At 31.1% G+C, this 20544-nt stretch overlaps 1 protein-coding gene and 1 non-coding gene across 2 annotated transcripts; both read right to left on the reverse strand.

Annotated features, from left to right (window-relative positions):
• Nucleotides 1-2040: 2040 nt before the first annotated feature.
• Nucleotides 2041-3518, reverse strand: LOC121173729 (elongation of fatty acids protein 3-like). Its single transcript, XM_041010507.1, has 2 exons — nt 2690-3518; nt 2041-2569 (listed from the first exon to the last, which is right to left on the reverse strand). The coding sequence occupies exons 1-2, from the start codon at nt 3230-3232 to the stop codon at nt 2237-2239; spliced, it is 876 nt and encodes a 291-aa protein (XP_040866441.1). The 5' UTR covers nt 3233-3518; the 3' UTR covers nt 2041-2236.
• Nucleotides 2567-2694, reverse strand: MIR9729 (microRNA MIR9729). Its single transcript, NR_126764.1, has one exon. It is a non-coding gene; the product is annotated as a microRNA MIR9729 (primary transcript).
• Nucleotides 3519-20544: the final 17026 nt, after the last annotated feature.

Here is a 20544-nt window from a genome sequence, read left to right on the forward strand (position 1 = left end):
TTAAAACAATTATTAGAAGTAAAACGCGGAAAGGGGGAGAAGTCAAAATAGGTTTTTGTGATTACGCATACAGATTGCACCGTGACCATCCCTGAAGAGAACAAATGTAATTCTAATATTGCTCTCTAGTCATGACATAATTATTCAGTGCAGTTTATCACTTCATCTCTTATTCGCTTTTTCAATTTCCATCCACACCTTTGGGTTATTGGATCTACGATATTCGTTGTCAATGCTTAAAGGTTTTTTCAATCACTTCGGTTATTGGATCGATGAGGGTGTTGAGCAATTGTGCAAATTAAGGAATAGGAAGAAGATCATTAAAGAACGGAAAGCATGGAAAAGTGTTTGTGATTAGACTTCCAGAATCTGGTACCCAGAGGGAGGGAGGGAGCGTAAGGGGAGTGTATTATTAGTTTCCAGAATTCAGGATATTTTTGAAAAAAAAAATTGAAAGGAGAGTGTATTAATAATAAAGAGAGTGAAAATAGCAACTCCCAATCACCAATTTCATCAGATTTTGTTTCTTTTAATGCATAATATTCTCACTTTATTTGACCATGCCATAATAATTTTCCTTCTTTGTTTCCCTCATCACTTGAATGGGCCATCATAATTATTTCAAAGGCATATTCGTCTTCAAATTGGTCAGATACTCTATGCTTAGCAGTGAATCAATTTGGTCAGATACGTGACAACGACACCGTGCTTTTTACGAAATGAATGCGTCTTCGTCTACTTGGATGCTTTCTAATGTAACGTTGTCACCTAAAAATAAAGGTTAGAGCTCAATAGAGCAATAGAGACAACATGTCAAACCACCAGAAACGTGACCACGCGAACTACCAAACTAGACAATTTTTGTTTTTCATGTGTAGACCTAGAGTTTTTTCCCCAAATGAAAGAAACCTTGCTTGCTAGCTGTAATTGATTCAGGTAAATGGACTCCGAAGGGATGCTCGATTGGTACACCTCCAAAAAGATAACCCTACGAAAATGATATATATTATATCGTATATTAATTTGGAGCCACATTGAGTGGATGTTATTCTCTTTCTATTTGGTACATCGTCGATGATAACTAGCTAGCACTAAAAAACTACCAAGATTTCGTCCACCCATTATTCAATTGAAGCGTAATTGGGATCATATACATAGTCAGTGTTTGGTATGAACATCGGTAGCTGAAGAAAAGCTTTCTTTCCTACCAAAAACAATTAAAAAATAGTGAGTAATCAAGACTCTCACAAATAAAATTATTCGCATCTATAAAGGATTATGAGAACACACACAAAGATTATAGTGTAAAGAAAAATAATATCAGACACAAGAATTTACCTATTGTCTGCGTCCACCAAACCTCTCAAAAATATTTTTACTATTACAAGAATGATTATAATATTGTAACTCACCTCACCCCAAATAGTGTATCGCTTTAATCCAAGTACCTCATTTAATGGTTACAAAAAATGATAATACTTTCACATAAAGATATTTTTCTCTCACCAAAGTGACTTTGTTTTATAATATCTCTTCTCACACACTCTCTTCATGTATTATTTCTCCACTAAAACTCTTCTTTATTTATAGTAAAAATTATTACCAACTATAATAAATCAACTATATTAGAAGTTGAAACCAAAATAACATTCATTCAACTAAAATTTATCTAATAAAATATAATTTTTCACTTTACATTTAAATCACATAAACTTTAGTGATAAAAATCTAATTCTCAATATACATACATCTTATCTCCTTATCTTTTGGTTTGAAATTTTACAAAAACTCCTGTGTGATTAGAATCCATTCTCAATTAAGTAATGTAGGAATGAATTAACTTTTTTTCCTTCTAAAAACAAGATATCTTAACCAAGTTTTGTTTCTTCCAATTTTTTTTTATTTACCGCTAAAAATCAAACTAATACTTAATAAATACTACATATAGATATCTATTAACTGTGTTAGATCCTAGTATAGAAATGAACTAACTAATCATGATTCATATATACTACAACATATTCACAAAATCATAATCCGTACCACAAAAATATTACTACTATAATATTTGCTTTCCAACAACACTATACTATAATATCTTGTTCACCTGTTCCATGCTAAAAATGATGAACATTAAAAAGGGAACACACTTGGGACCCCAAATTGCAACAACCAACTCGTGTCTAATATATATTTCCACAATTAAACTTCAATATTTGTTGCACTCACGCGCTCGTTAAGACAGTGCAGTAGCAACAGTAACAGTAACATCCCTAACTTTCCTCCTCCTCTTGTGAACGTGCATTCTCACGTAGAAGTTAAGAGAGAGCATAAGAAGAGCGAGGTTGAGGATTGAGTTGAAGACCCACGCGCCGATCCCATTGCACCCGCCCTTGAGGAAGAAGTGGAGGAAGAAGACGGCGACGTGGCAGGCAACATTGCAGGCGAGGAGCACGATCTGGCAGCTGAGGACGAAGGGGAAGCACGCGCCGCGGAGGCCGATGGCGGTCCAGAAGCGGTAGCCGTAGACGGCTGCGTACACGAGCGTGGCGAAGAGAATTGCGAGGACCTAATAATGAGTAAAAACATTTACAAAAATTAAATACTTTCAAGCAAAATACAAATTCAACTTTCAGAGATATCATTATTATTGCGTAACCGAACTCTTCTAAATGTTTCTACTCATTACTTGAAAGGACTGCGAGAACTCGAGCCAGAGGAAGGAGGCGAGTGCGGAGATTGAGTTACTCAACAGATGAAAAAATGATAGCCTGCGGTGGCGTAGGATTCTGAGGAGGGTGCGGAGCATGTGGAGGAAGCGGGAGAGGTAGTAGACGTAGGACCAGAAGAAGACGCGCCCCGAGGGGCGCGTGCCCAAGGGGAAGCAGAGGAGCCACTGTAGGGGGGTTTTGGAGCGCCGCCAGAACCACCGCGTGTCGCTGATCTCGGCGGCGGCAGAGAGGAGGATGCCGGCGAAGATCGTGGCGGAGATGAGGGACATGGAGAGGCTGTGGACGGCGGGAAGGGGGCCGAGAGGGATTTGACGGCGGCGGAAGAGGAGAGAAAGAGAGAAGTATAGGAAGACTGAGAGGAAGAGGTAGGAGGCAATTGAGGAGAAGAGGAAGGACCACGTGGCGCCCCATGATTGGGCGTGGCTCCACCGGAACCCCACGATAGCCGGGTGCTCCGAGAGGTAGTAGATTACTGCACGCGGTGCCGCCTTCAGCATCATGGTGTTTTTTTTGTTTCTTTCACTGTTCACATTTCGTTGGAACTTGGACTCAGAGAAAGGTAATGACACTCAATTTTGAGGAGTTGGGAAAGTGCGAAGGGAAGAGAGATTAAAGTGAGGGGAAAAACACGATTGGGGATGACGTGGCGCGTTCTCGTTGGAGACACGAGTGTGGAAGATACGGAAAGGGTTTGCCGAATGCAATTGAAAATTTTATTATTTTCGGGTTACGTAATTTTGCAGGTGCATTCGTCCTATTACTTTGGGCCCCCAGTTGGTTTTTCAACATCCCTTTGGGTTTTTTTTTTTTTTTTTAAATTGATAATGGAGAGTGATTTGAAGTGTTCTAGGACAACCACAACTATATATTTTTGTTACCTAAAATATATTTAAAAATGAGGATTCTTAGGAAAAAGAAAAGGGGTTAAATTTACATGTTTCTTAAGAGTTTGGGAATTGATATGAAGTTAGGAATGCATTTAATTTTATCTATAATACTAACTAATGGAAACACAGATGATGGCACACTTCTCTGCTCATATTTTTATTTTGTGTTTTTTTTATTGAAAGAGAAATATTTTTAAATTTATTTCACAATGCATTAGTGTGTATATATTAATATTAGTTTAATATGATTTTGTATATTATATGCATGTTATACCGAAGTGTGATTATTATACACACAAACATAAAAAAAATATGTTAGTAATATATTATCAAAAGAAAAAAAATATTATTTATCTAAAACAATAAGATAAATTATAGTCATACATCTTCTTTTATTGACAAATTATATTTGTATTGTGTTATCATCTTTTTATTGTGTTAAATTTGATGTATCAAAAACTTGTAATTTTTAATGTAAGAAGACATGAGAGTTTAAGAGATACAAAACTATGAAATCTAGATAGATACCAAAGTTTAAAAATAAAAATATAGTAAAAAAAGAAGAAATAAAACAATATTAAAAAGCCTTGGGAGTTTAATTAAAAAACTGGTAGGATATTAAATTTTTAAAATAATTAATTTTTGCTAATAAATAGTAGATTTCTAAAATTAAAAAAATTGACATTTTTATTTAATAATTTGGTAGATTGTTAAAATTCTTAAAAATGAGTAGTTTCCGTTGCTTTTTTTCTTTATGAAAGTAGTTTTAATTAACAAATTGACATTTTTTATGTACAGATAAAAAAGTCATATGCACAAAAAATGGATGGTTTTAATTAACAAATTGTTATGTTTTTAAATTTTAAAAAATAAGCCATCTTAATTAACAGATTTGGTATATTTTAAAATTCAAATAAATGAACAGTTTTTAATAAAAAAATTAGGTGATGGTTAAAATTAAAAAGGTAGTAATTTCAATTAAAAAATATAAATTTAAAATTCATAAGAATTTTCAGTTTAAATTAGCAAATTGTTTAATTTTTAAAATTTAAAGAAAGGAACCATTAATTAACAAACTACTGAAATTAGTATATTTTAAAAATTCAAATTATTATTTGTTTTGTCTCCTTGACCCATTTAACTGCATCCCCAATCATGGCATAAGAATTCAAATTCAAGGGAAGAAAAAAAACATAAGAATTCAAGTAAAATAAAATATTATACTTTGCTTAAAACACGGATTAAATTAATTTTAAAAGAGTTACTCCTAATCTCATTAATTAATATTCTAAATTAATATCAATTTAAAGATAAGTCATAATAGGAATTATAACTTTTTATTACTTTTTTTTTTCAATATTAAAGTCATTAAATTTCATGCGATTTTCATTTTTTTAGTACAACCAAAGTCTTAATAGTTTTTTTTTTGTTTTAAAGTTATAATATTTTTTTTACGACTTTAAAGTCGTAAAGTAAATTAATTTTTTGATATATAAATTGAAAATAATTTTTTATTTCAATTATTTAAAGAATTAATATATGTTTTATTTTTTTTGTTTTATTTAATATTTTTTATGGTTTTATTCTATATTTTTTTAAAAAAACTTATTTAATATATTTATTATATTTAATATTTTTATATATCTTTTTAACATTTTCTATATTTTTTACTATTGTTTAAAAAATGAGTACATAAAATTACCCAAATGTGATGATGTAATTAGTAAAATTAACAAGGCAATGCCAATTGGTTAAAAAAAAGTTTAACTATATTTTTTATTTAGTGTTTTTTTTCGTTTTCTGTAATTTTTTTAATACTTACAAAATATGTTTGTTTTATTTTTTGTTCTTAAAGTACTTTAGATAATACTTTTGAATAATAAAAAAGTACTTTGAACAGTTAAAAAATACTATCTAAAATATTTTAAAGAAAAAAAAAACACATTTTATAAGGATTAAAATTATTTTTTTCAGGGATAAAAATAAAAAAAATACTAAATTGCATGAACAAAAAATGTATTTAAACCTTAAAAAAAAAATTCAAACATGCAATTGGCTTATGCATCATCTACCCATGTGGGACGAGTCTCTTTGATGATGGAAGTTGGAGTTGGAGGTGGAGCTGGGGAAATTCTGCGTTTCAAGTGGAGGAGGAGGGGGTCAGGGACGGGTTGGTGTTGCAATTGCATTCCATATAGTAATGGAGTAAAATAGCTACTTGAAAGTGACGGAATAAAAGAAAAATCAACAATATAAAAGTAATGGAAAATTACTATAGGTTAGAAGAAAATTTAAAAGTTTAAGAAATAATTTAAAATTAAAATTATGTAATGAAATGTGAACGTATTCCCTTTATTATCTACTAGGGAACTACTAGGAAAAATCATACACTCTATGTCTAATTAATTTTTTTCATGTTTTTTTAAATAAAAGAAAGATAATAGAAGTTAGTAGATAATTTGTGAATATAATTATAAGAATAAAATGACATAAAAATGTGTACATCAAAACACTCTATTCCGTACACATTTACTTGGATATTTTTACCCTTCATTTATTGTGCAATATTGTGCAATCCCTTGGTGCAATTGTAATACATGAATGGAAATATCCATCTCAACAAAAGATAAAGAGAATACCCATCTCAACTAATATTTTTGGCCTCTAATCTTGCTTAGCTGATTTTACCCTGAATTAATCAAAATATTACCGGCTGGTATTTGTGTATTATTTTTAAAATTTACCATTCAACTGATAGATGGAACCACACAAAGCCACCAAGGCACCAAGAGTAACTACACCTAGCTTTTATCCAGATTTCTATAGAGTATTTGCATGTTCACTACTAGAAAATAGGTTTTCTACATTGATTTTGAGGGTCTTTCTACATCGGTTACGACGTGTGGTTGTAGCCAGTGTCGTTGAAAACCCGAGGCCCTACATCATCGGTTCAATGACCGGCTTAGAAAGGCATGGGTACGAAGACGGGCATAATGTCAGACCCATCTTAGAATTGTGGACATTCTACATCGGTTTTGGAGGTGCAAACGATGTAGAATGTTTTTTTTTATAATTATTTTCGCGAAATTTTTGTGGCATTCTACCTAGGTAATGTCTCATATGAGACTTGGTCAAATTTCAGCTATTAAAATAGTTAATGAATAAGTACAAGAAGCTACCTTGCTTGTATATATGTTTTAGTAGCTAGTAGTACAATAGAAAAAAAACTTATAATTAAATAACAATTTGTCATTTCACACATACAAGGTATATATACAAAAATGTAGTTATGATCTAATAGCTACATTCAATAATTTTATTACCATCTATATATACACTTAGATTGGCCTCACTTGTGTGGTGATGGTGGCGGTGGAGCACCATATATAGAGTAGCCAGAAGATGGAGGAGGTGGTTGTGATGGTGGTGGTGGAGCTTCATAAAAAGGATAACCAGAAGGTGGTGGAGTAACCTGACAGTTCTCACAGGAAGTTGGGGTTGGGATCACATCACCTGCTGCAGAATGTTTGTTTTTATTTTTAGTTTAGTTAATAAAAAAGTGAAATTCTCCGAAAAGAATTATTTCATAGAAACAGTATCATCACATATAAGTTAGTATAGCATATTTGGATTCACATTAAATGATCCAATATGACACTCAATGTACCATAAGCCTCATGCCTGCTAAGTGCTAATATTCCCTAAATTACAGAAAATTGAGAATGAAGTACCGGCTAAGAAGCAAACTAAGCCCAGTGTTCTCATCGTCTTCCTTCCCACCCTTCTCATTTTTCTGGATCAATTTCTTGACAAAGTACAAAATGATTGCAAAAAAATTGTATACTCGGGCAGTTTTCAGTTAAAATACTTTTGCTTCCAATCCTAATTACTGCATCATAAAGACGTAAACCTTCAAATACATCAATCTTGCTAAAACATAGGAGAATAAAATCTGAATTATTGCCTTTCCAAGTCATGATCATATATGACAGAGTTATCGCCACCGGTATGATATTACTAGAATAGCTTCATTATGAGAAAAGGCTTTTTTTTATTACTAAATTTTGGAAATTTTACATCAAGTTGGACTCTTAGAAGCTTTAAATCTCGTATGCAATTGTAATGGAATTTAAGGGGGGAAATCCACTAAGTTGCAGTTTACACTTTTAGCAAACTTTGTATGCATTGTTTCATTATGGATAAATGTTTTTCTATGTGGACCAACTATGTAGACATGAGACTTTAAAATAGGAAATAAGAGGAAGGTGTCATGATATTTTAATCTCACAAAGTCATATCTGAAAATTGAAATAGAAAAACTTTCCTTTTTTATACAATGTTGTTTTGCTAAACATCTTTTAGAATAGTAAATAAATAATTAATGTTGAGAAGTGTGTGTGAGTCACTGGAAACCCCCTTGTACCAATGTTAACTCCTCCCTATGAACAAAAAAAATTGATCTAACCCAATCCTTTGAATATCAAAGCATGAGTGGCCTACCAACAAGTTTAACAAGATTAAATTCCTTATGCTTTATGTGGTGGTGGGCATAACCCTGCTTCTTAAAAAATGGTACAACTAGTGATGGCTAGTTAGAAGATGTTAATCTTTTATTAATAAATTAGTGTGTTAGCAAAAAAACAATTATAGTAAAACAAGTAGAACTTACCGTTATTATCAAATATTAAAACATTATTTCTTTTCTAAATGTTTCAAATTTATACAATATTATTGATAATGCCTATCGTCCACTAACAATGAGTACATAATATTATAAAATTTAATATTTTTATATATCTTTTTAACATTTTCTATATTTTTTACTATTGTTTAAAAAATGAGTACATAAAATTAATGTCACCAATATCCTATAGGTATGGATTAATACAAAATGAGTACATAAAATTACCCAAATGTGATGCATGTAATTACGTAAAATTAACAAGGCAACGACAATTGTTTAAAAAAAAGTTTAAATATATTTTTCATTTAGTGTTTTTTTTTTGTTTTGTATAATTTTTTTAATACTTACAAAATATGTTTGTTTTATTTTTTGTTCTTAAAGTACTTTAGATAATACTTTTGAATAATAAAAAAGTACTTTGAACAGTTAAAAAATATTATCTAAAATATTTTAAAGAAAAAAAAACGCATTTTACAAAGATTAAAATGATTTTTTTCAGGGATAAAAATAAAAAAATACTAAATTGCATGAACGAAAAATGAATTTAAACCTTAATAAAAAAGAAAAATTCAAACATGCAATTAGCTTATCCATCATCTACCTGTGTGGTGCGTTTCAAGTGGAGGAGGAGGGGGCCAGGGGCGGGTTGGTTGGTGTTGCAATTGCATTCCATATAGTAATGGAGTAAAATAGCTACTTGAAAGTGACGAAATAAAAGAAAAACCAATAATATAAAAGTAATGGAAAATTACTATAGGTTAGAAGAAAATTTAAAATTTTAAGAAATAATTTAAAATTAAAATTATCTAATAAAATGTGAACACTAAATGAAAAGTATTCCCTTTATTATCTACTAGGGAACTACTAGGAAAAATCATACATTCTATGTCTAATTAATTTTTTTCATGTTTTTTTTAAATAAAAGAAAGATAATAGAAGTTAGTAGATAATTTGTGAATATAATTATAAGAATAAAATGGACATAAAAATGTGTACATCAAAACACTCTATTATGTACACATTTACTTGGATATTTTTACCCTTCATTTATTGTGCAATCCCTTGGTGCAATTGTAATACATGAATGGAAATACCCATCTCAATAAAAGATAAAGGGAATACTCATCTGAACAACTATTTTTGGTCTCTAATCTTGCTTAGCTGATTTTACCCTGAATTAATCAAAATATTACCGACTTGGTATATGGGTATTATTTTTAAAATTTACCATTCAACTGATAGAAGGAACTACACCAAGGCACCAAGAGTAACTGCACTCAGTTTCTATCCAGATTTCAATAAAGTATTTGCACGTTGTTTTCTGTAATTGCACATTGTTTTTCTCTATTCTTTTTTCTCTCTAACTTCCACACAAAGGAATTGGACATCCAATTGCTTCATGTAGTAACTCCAACTGTTGTTCCTTTATATTCTCTCTATTCCTTTTTCTCTCCAAACTAATCACATATTTAACACTCATATTCTTTCTTTCTTTCTTCTTCCACCCATTCAGTGTCACACTCACTCTCTTTTAACATGTATGTTTCAAACTTAAACTAGACTTGCATAATGCATCTTCCCAATTTGTCATAATTTATGTGTTTTTCTTTTAATTGTTTGTGTATGTGTTTTAATTTTTTCTAATATTTTATGTGCATTTCAGGTTTATCAAAATTTCATAACTTCAAAAAGGTTATTTAAGAAATTGATTAACAATTAAATTCAAAGGAATTTATTAGATTTTGGGGTAAGTTTGATTTTAAAGAAATTCATTTATTTTTTATTTTATTCTCTTTCCATCTTATTCTTCCCCCACTACAAAATCCTCTTATATATTGTCAACTTTCTTTTTATTTATCATTTACTAAATTTTTCTTTCTTTAGTAGGCAATATAAATATTATGAAAAATTTAAATACTCAACAATCAAGAGAATAACAACAAAGAGAAACAGGGAGACAAAGTACAAGAAATAAAAGACAAAGAATAACCATAAGATAAAAACAAAATGAATTATCTAGAAGACAAACAAGTTTTAAAGAAAACAGAAACCACACAACTAACATGACAAATAAGACCGATATCTTGATCTTTAAAATATAAATTATATTTTTTTTTACTTTCAGATGTCCATTTCAAATATATATAACTTTCTTTTTAAAATAAGCAAATTTAGATGTATAATACATGAATGGATCTATCTTTTATATATTAATACATAATAATATACAATTATTATAAAGTAACAAGAAGTAAAAAAAAGTATACATTAATGTGTATTCAAAAATAAAATACTAAACTAAAATTAATATGTACATTAGGATACATGATATATTATATTTAGTGCAATAAAAATACTATAATGTAATATAAATGATATAACACTATGAGATTTTTCATGAATTACACTGGGATTTTATTGCTTATTTCAAGACTTGAATTAAATATATAAAGATGAATGTAGAATAATTTGATTAATTTCTACTTAGCTTGCAAAATGAAATAGTATTTGCAAAATAAAATAATGTGATTCAATTTTATCACTAGTGTTTGAGCCTATTTTGAATTTGTAGGTTGGGTTCATTATGAAACAAAATAAATATTATAAAAATGCACTTAATTTCTGCATTGATAGCAGTCACAACCAATGTAAAAATATGCTTTCAACATCGGTTTGAACCATCATATCAAGTATCTCACTTTCAATGACGACTGATTCAACATCGGTTTTGAACCGTCATATAAAGTATCTTACTTTCAATGACTACTGATTCAACATCATTTCTAAATTGATATTAAAAGTCCTCCATAATTGATGTTGAAGGCTTTTTATGTAATAGTGAGGAGTCTTTTGATGTCTAATCTCTTACTCTCTTAAATAAACATCAAATGGTCTTGAGTATTCACCTCCATTTTTTGTGCTTATACATTTCAATTTCTTCCCAATTTTCATGCTCAATTGAGGCCTAAAGTTTCTTAAAAACATTTTAAACAATATCTTCACTCTAGCTTTAAGATGTATATCAAAGTCTTGAATGGTCATCAATGTACATTACAATATGAATTGCTACCTAGAGTTTTTGTTTACATAGGGTTGCATTGGTAAGAATGAACCAAATCAAGAATTGATGGTCTCCAAATAGGTGAATGACCCTTGAAAGAAATTTTATTATGCTTATGCAAATACTGGTTTCTTATTCCAAACAATACATGCTTTTTAGCTAGCTTAACCACGCCTTTCTCGCTTATGTGACATAATCTTTGATTTCATAACTCAACTTCTTTAGTTGGTTCCATGGCATAAATGTTTTTTGCAGCAAAAACTTGTTCGAAAATAATGATCCGCAAATGCTAATCAGCAAGTGTACTGAGTTGCACAAGTAATATAAAATGGTAAGAATCGAGTATCGAATCACAGGGAAATTGTTTCATTCAGAAAATGTGCATTCAATAAGTAAACATTTGTGTAAAACAAGTAAATAATCAAAAGGGGGTTTTTGTCTACAATTCTAATTAACTACAAATTTAAAATATCTAAAAGCGAGAGGTAAAAACAGTCAAGTAAAAGTGTTTGGTCATTCTACTGAACCTACCTTGATGTTACTAAGTATTTTTCTCTATTTAACGTTATTTTAGTGTTCTTATGCTGAAAACAACTACCTAAACCAAGATCCCTCAAGTGAATAGGCCTAACTCTATTTAAACTTTGTCCTTGATCCCTCAACAAACTTGGTTTAAACGACTTGCATTAAGATTATAACATAATATAAACTAAATCACTGCACTCCATCCCAGACATACAATTTTCTAGCCTGCTCTATCAAGTTCTAAGGTTTTAAAGCACTTCCCAGTACTAAAAATCCTAACTTTACATACAAATGGGTGATCAAGCCACAAGCATGCAAGAAATAAGCACAGATAAAAGCAATGAACACATAAAAATAACTTTAAATAGATAGTAAGAAGATATTACATCAAGTGTTCAACAGAAATCCCCAACAAGAGGTCTAGCCTTCCATGACAAGTTAGCAACTTTCAGCACAAAGGATGGGAATTAGAAGAGAAACTAAGATTACAAGTGATGAGGATGTCTCCTCCACCCCTAGAACCCTAAAATCACTTATAAAACCTAAACTCTCTTGTAGGCTGGAACTTTGCTCTGTTTTTCGTCTCTCTGTGTGTTTCTTTGTTTCCTCCCTCTGTGTATCTCCTATTTTTACGCCAACTTCAGTGTTTTAAAGACTCATTGACGTTTCAAATTCTGAAGGCTTGCTTAGTGTCATTTTCTCGCTAAGCGCGAGTTAGTGAATTTTCGCTTAGGGAGCTGGGCGTGCCGAGCGCGAGAAGGGACAAACGACTACCTAAGCGAGCTTGCGGAACGTTGGGTGCGAGCATCTATGACTGATCCTCTTCTAGGGTTTCTCCACGCGCTAAGCAGGCCGAGTGCCTCGCTTAGCGGATGTAACTTGCTAAGTGCATATGCCTCGCTTAGCGAGACACCAGCTGCTTCACCTTTTTCTACTCTTAGCCTGAAACTGAAGTTGATTCACATTAATTCACAAAAATGGAAGTATCTACTGAGCAAAATCAAACTAACCATGAAAATCTGTACAAATCCTACAAAAAGAACCACAAATTTGGGGAAAGATGCTAATTTAATAAAACTATTCAATACAAAAGTTAGTCATAAATAACGACTAACAATAAACAACTTATTTAATTATTTTTTCTTCTGATAGGTAAATGTTAGAATATTTCATACCTTTAACAATAATCATAATCTTTGTTGTGTTTCCAAGTATTCCTTAAGTCCAAATACAATTTGGGAACTCAAAATTAACTTATCCAATGTCGACAAACTTTAATGCACCTTAATAAGCTAGCCACACATCATCAAATTACTTAGAATATAGGAAATGAATATATGCTTCCTCAATATAACATGTCACAAAAGCAACATTATCAATGATGCACCCAACTAGATACACTATTAACAAATATTAAGTTGTTAAAAAAATATTAACAATATTAACAACATCATTTTCTTCAATAAGAAGTAAATCATCATATGTCACATTAGCTTTATCTTCACCAACTTCTTCTTTGTTATTCCTTTGTCTTCTTTAGTCTTTTTCAAAAGTCGACAATAGTTTTGAATATGGCACTTCTTACCACAACGGTAACGGTCAACAATTTCATGTCTATTTCTTCATTTCTTTTGGTTTGGTCTCTATTGCCTAAATTTTGTTTCTTGTTTCTCCCCCTTGAGTCAATAACCAAGTTTGACTATACATGGAAACCCCTAGGGCTTTCTTTTCATCTCGTTGAAGACATTTATCTTAATGTTCATTAACAATACACCATTAAAGACATAATTAACATTACATTCTAAAAGTTGTTGAATCCATATCCCCGATTTTAATTATGACAAACCATTAACAATACAAATTGAAAGAAAAATGCATTTTAAGTGAAGACTAACATTTTTCTCAAGTGTTTCAGTGCTAAACTTATTACGAAGCAAACATGGTCATGCATTTTGAGGTGCTCATAATGATGCTTAGAAAGATTGTCTAAGAACATCTGCTAAGAGTAAACAACTTAGAAGATCCCTTGAAACCCCTTTGCATGATGAAGAATGCTTCCTTATGAGTACTTTTTTTTTGGCAAAGTACAAGACATCAAGGTCTTACATAGAAGATACATCAAAGGCTATAAATAGAACATCTGACATCAGAATGAAGCTATATTAGAGCCTACATTAGAATGATGAAGAATTTAACATTGAAGACTGAAGTTCATAATGTAGTTCAAAATGCACCTCAAGGACATCATCATGTCTTCCATATGATGCCACACATATAGAAGGCAACCTCAGAAGACTAAATTTGACAACATCTCACTTTCCCTATGTTGCCACACACAATAAGGACACATCAAAAAGTGAATGCTAATTGCAATGGAAGATGCAACCAAGTTGAAAGATAAAGTTGTCCATGAGAATATCTGATTAACAACATTAGAATGGGAAACTAAAGATACTATATAGTCTAACCTTGGATAGAACATTGACACACCAACAATTATACCTTCACTTTGTTTTCATGAAGCAATCTACTTCAGAATGTTTTGCAATGTTAAGATGTGTTAAAATTGATGAAGTTGCACTACTTTAGAAAGACATCAATTGAACTTCATCAAATGGATCCACTTTCAGGATGGATCATTTCTCAGCTAACATAAAAAATATTTTGATGTATCTTCAGAATGTTCATCAGAAAGGTTCCTCAAAATGGGAAACTTAGAATGACCCTACTAGCTTGTCATGACATTGTTGAATTCACATCCCTGATTTTAATTATAAAAAACCATTAACAATGCAAATTGAAAGGATGATGGAATTAAGTGATGACTAACATTTCTGCTTAAGTATTTTAGTGTTTATTCCCTTAAGAAGAAGTGTGTTCTTTCATTGAGGTACTTAGAATGATGCTCAGAAAGGTTCAGAGAACTACTGTCATAGTTGAGAACTCAGAAGATCTTTTGAAGCCCATCAAAATGATGAAGTTTGCTTACCTCTGAGTACTTGGTTCTTGGCAAGATACTGAACAACAAGTCCTTAAATAGAAGATTCATTAGAGGCTACATGAAGAGCATCATGATTCTAAATTAAGTTATGTAGAGTTTGCACATTATAATGATGAAGACTTTGACTTTGAGTTTCTACACATCAGAATGATTCAGGAAGAATCAAAATGCATCACTTGAACAATATCATAAGACTTAAGCTTAAAAATTATTCAACTTCCATATGTTGTCAAACATTGTAGGCACATTAGAAAGGAATAACCAACTACATAAAAATATGCAAGATTGTTGAATGATGAAGTTGTCCTTAAGAAACACTAATGTGAACTATCAGATTTGAAAGACTGAAGAGAACTACTCAGTCTAAACCTGGACAATGCACTAAGACATCAACAACTCATTTTATTATTAAGTCTTTCTGAAGTAATCAACTTAAAAATGCTTTAAAGCTGTGAAGAAGTGTTAAGAGTGATGAAGCTGCACTACATCAGAATTAGATATCAATCTGAACTTCATCAAGGGAATTCATCAAAGTATGAATGCATTCTCAACAAACATCATAATGAATATTCTAATGATAATTCAGAATGCCCATCTGAAAGGTTCCTCGGAATGGTTATTTATGCTATCACATCCTAACAACTAGAAAGTGACCCTACTCACTCCAGAAGCTTGTCAGCTATGTGGAGCCAACTCCAACGGTCTTCTTGATGATTTTATGAGGCATTTTCGAAGGCTATGAAGAGTAAGTTAAAGTTCCAAATCTACAAACATGGTGAGAAATTTATGTTTAGGTTTAACCCTCCCTGTGAGAGTGACCTACTTTTGTATTGTACTTTCAAAGCTTGTAATAACTTTAGATACAAGTGTGAAATTATGTTTCTAAGTGGAATCCTTCTAGTGAGGAGAAAATCTATAATTTGTGATGTTGAATCACACACTCATTTTTCTATAAAGACCGGCAGTGGTTGGTAGTGGAGAAATCTAGTGGTGTAGCTGATCTAAAACAGGCTAAGTTTAAAGTCCAGTGAAGAACTAGCAACTTGTTGAAATCCAGTGGTTTGATGGTCTAGTTGTGAACTAGTTGTGTTAATGAAATTTCATCTGTATGGGTGAGATTGGATGTAGCCTAAGGTTGGGATAAACTAGTATAAAAATCTTTTGTGCACTTTTTCCTTTCCTTTTCCTTTACTTTGCTTTACACATATCTAAAAACTATTTTTGGCCAAATATTAAATTTTTCATCTTACCAAACTTAACAAAAAAAACCAAACATTTTATTTTTTTTTACCAAAAGGTTTAATTAAGCAACTATCTTTGAAACAATAGTTTATTACAAAAGAATTCTTTTTTCAAAAACTGTTGCATTTTCATTCTGAGCAACTTGAATTTCCATTCTAAGCTCAAAACAACCTTTCATTCCAAACTCATTTATTCATAACTATCTTTGAAAACCTTTATTTTAAAAGAAACATCAAAATTTATTTAAAACTCCAATTCAACCGCCCTTCTTACGGTATTTTTGTCACTTCAAAGATGACAACTGTCATTTGTGTTTGCTTCCTCCAGAAGTTTATTAGTTTAGTGGACTCCACTTCAATAGTCTTTTTTGAAGCTTTAAGAGGTCAAGAAGGAGCATCGCGAAGACAAGTTGAAGCCTTCCAAGTGAGAAAAACTTGAGCAAAGATCTCTGTGTGAGAAATCTGTCACTATTTCTTCAACCCTTTCGATAGAGAGTGACACACTTTTGTAAAAGCTTGTAAACTAAGATAGATCTAAGATATAAGTGAGAAAATGTAATTTATTGAGTGGAAGCCCTCTTGTGAGGAAAAATCTGTATCTGCGATCAAAACACAAAACTCGTTTGTTGTTGAAAGTCTAACAAGTGGCTAACAAAGGTTGTAACTAGTAGTGTAGTTGGTCTAGCTATATCTAGGTGTGAAGTACAGTGGGGTTGCAAGAAGATTGTTGAAATCTAGTGATTTGCTGATCTAGCAGTGGATGAGTGCGTTAGTGAAATCTCATCTTGAAGGGTGAAGACTGGATATAGTCTAAGGTTGGGGTGAACTGGTATAAAAATCATTGTGCATCATTTTGTTCCTCTCTTTGCAATGATTTTTAACTATGATCTATTAACTAGCTTTTATAAATCTTTAAGTCGAGTTAACTCCTTTATAAAGAAACTTAGAACTAAATCTTTTCATCAAAGTATTTCCAACTAAAAATATCTTTTCAAATAAAGCTCTAAACAATCAAAACCTCTTTTCAAAAATTGTTTGCATTTTAGTTTTGAGCTCAAAATAACTCTCCATTCTAAATTGTCTCTTTTTGCACTTATATAAGATTGTTTATTTTCAAAAAAGAATTAAAGTTTGTAAAACACAATTCAACTCACTTGTGATATTTTTTCACTTCAAAAGTTTCCCATGACTTTGGCAAGAAATCAATAAAACCCTAAACCTCTTCAAAAGTTTCCATGACTTTTGCAAGAAATCAATAAAACCTTAAACCTCTTCATGAAATTTAATACTCATAGTAGAAAGTCAATTCATAATCCCTAGAAACTGTTCAAATGATTTGATAATGTAGACCGATAACTTCCAAGCGCGTGTCTCATCACTAAAATGGTTCAACACTTTATCATCAACCCTCTAATAATTGTACCTATATACTTATCTATGCGTTAAAGTTTATTCTTTATCAATTTTATCCTTGGGCTTTTCTTTAGCGAACACAAATTAGTGAAAATTATGTACATAAAGCATACCTTTGACTTTGCTTTCTAGATGACATAATTCAAACCCTTCAAATTCACCATTCAACTTCTGTTGGCTTCCATTGTTCACCACAAAAGAAACAAAGTTGTTTATACCGGTAGTTGGGATCAGAGTACATAATGGAAGAAGCAACTCACTTTATGGCATAATTGATTATATGGCACAACAAAACGCAAATAATTTTTAACATAGGCATGTGTGTGTTTTGCACTCATCTCCATGTGATTCAATGCTCCTACTTCCAAGATTCTTTTATAATGATGACATTTTTTTCTTTTTATTTTTTGCTACTCATTTTTTTTTATCTTTTATTAAGTGACATTATTATGCAAGTCTGTCACAAATAGAGAAGAGAACGTCGCAAACAAAGTTGATACATATATTCTACACGAGAAAGAGGACAACTTATGAGTTGTGTGTATTTCTTCTTATTTCCATTCAGTTTAGAGTGAAATTTGTATATTGTGACCCACCTAAAATTTTTAAAATATCCTTCCCTTTTCACTCAACCTTTATAATTGTGATTTTCCCTTTCTTCTCCCCTTCTTTCTTCTTTTTTCACCTATTTGTTACATACCAAACAAAATGTTAAGGAGAGAAAATCAAATAATAGTTCATTTTACCTTTTGCTGCCCTCTTTATATAATGAAAGTTTTGATGAAGCACATAAGAAATATAGCATAGTTCAGACATTATTTTTCATTTTTCAGTCATATTTTTGAAATCGAAGTGGATACTCATTACATCACTTGTATGCATGTGTACACCTGTGGTCTATAGATTTTTTTTATAGAAATGTTACTCCTCCTTCCTATTACTTATCCAAAATTAAAAAGAAAATAGTAATTATCAATCACGGAACAAGTCAATAAACTTGATTGAATGGTTTGCTAGAGTAGTGATCAGGATCTATTAAAAGACAATTTTCACACATTTTTCTTGTCAAAGTGAACCAAAGTGACAATATTTCTATCACTCTATTGTTTAGCCAAAGCAAAATATTACTTTGGGAGATCTGACCAGATTTATCATGATTGTTCTAACTTTGTTACGGGAATAAAAAAAAATTGAAATTGAAATTAACATATTTGGCTCTTCGCTTAGTAATTTAAACGAGAATCAATTGCTGACAACAAATAAAGGAATCACTTCTTTTTTTTCGATAATCAAATAAAGGAATCACTGAAGCGCTACCACTTTAATCAATCATATTTTTGTACTAGTGTTGAGATAAAAGCATGCACTAATTATTGAAGGTGGGAAAAAAAACCTACACGTATGCTTATTACTAATGTGCGTTAACTTATTAAGTAGTTGACGATAATGACTTTAGGATTTTGGTTTTTGGATCCTTCTGATTTTCTTGTCCCCTAATTTTTCTGTTTCCTTTCTTAGTTATTGCATGTTATACACGAAACTTTCTCCTTCCTTCATTTGATTATGAAGAACAATGAAATATGGGAGTTTATACAAAAACTGCAAGAAAATGAAAGTGCGTCTAATAATTAGCTTTGATATATTTTACAGTTTTTAAGTCAAATCTAACTTTAGAGAAACGTTAAATATGTTTTATCAGCGTGTTTTGGTAAACAACCCTTCAAACACACTACTTTCGTACAAGACAATTAAATTTTTGTGTGTTCGGCGTTGTCATGAGTCAAATAAAAATCTCTTAAATTAATTCTCTCTCCATATTTTATTTCTACTTTAAATTTGAACATAAAATTATATATTGTTTGTACTGTTCTCCCATTAGAATTGGAATTTCATATCACTAATCCACAAAATAAACTAATTAGTTAGAATTTCATATCACTAATCCACAGGGTTGCGTTAAAATTTTATGTAGATTATTGATGTGAAACTTCATTTTTTTTTAATTCTGATTCAAAATTTATAAAACTAAACCGGGCCATGTGATTGCTATTCGTCCCTGTCATCTTTCCAAATTTCCAAAAATACTCTTCCCACAATGCACTGGTGCAAAAAATATTATGCAACAAAATCACGATTAATTTTGTTATACAAGTGGGGTTAACAAAGAAAGTGTAATAGAAGTATGAGTCCATTACACTTTATAATGGAATCTACTTTCGTTGTACATTTTTTTCATTGTTTGACAAATAGAAATAATTTAAGTATTAATTGTATAATTTACAATCTAATGGAATTACAATTCCACTGTATTGTAATTTCTGTAACACAACAGAATCACAATTTCATTTCATTGTATTGTAGAAATTATAGGTGGGAAAGAGTAAGTGCCAATATTGGAGAAAAAGAGACAAAGGATATTTTGGTAATTTTGCATTAATGGCCAAAAATGATTTTGGAGGTTCTAATATCAATTCTCTTCCACTAGATTGGATTCCTGTCCATTTATGACCCAGAGTAAGGGAAATCCCAAGCCTGAGAAAAAGGAAACCAAAATCGACATTGTTTCCTAAAATTTGTTTTAATTTCCTTTTTCATACTTACAAGTATAGAGCACCAGTATAAGATCTCTTTGTAATTACAGGTGTTGAACTTCATTAATGGCTAGTCTTTTTTCTTATTATTATTTAATATGGTGCTAAACCTATAATTATCTTCTTCTAGTTTAGTTTTTTATAATTTTTTTTCTTTGATTTGTTGTGATGTGATTCTGGCCAATGGTATGGTCGAAGACACAATAATTCACAATTGTACTTGATGAGAAACTCTGATGGCGGCACCTGCAAAGGCTTCGACACTCAAGTTAGAAAGTGTATAAGTAGAGAAAATGAGTGAAGTTATCTATACCTGAGAAGACTCATCATATTTATAGACATGTTTGGTGAAAGTGCTCATTAGATTAGTAGGGTTTCATATAAGAGAAGATGTGGTCATGTTATAACT

Source organism: Glycine max, chromosome 16, assembly GCF_000004515.6.
Source record: "Glycine max cultivar Williams 82 chromosome 16, Glycine_max_v4.0, whole genome shotgun sequence".
Classification (NCBI taxonomy): Eukaryota; Viridiplantae; Streptophyta; class Magnoliopsida; order Fabales; family Fabaceae; genus Glycine; species Glycine max.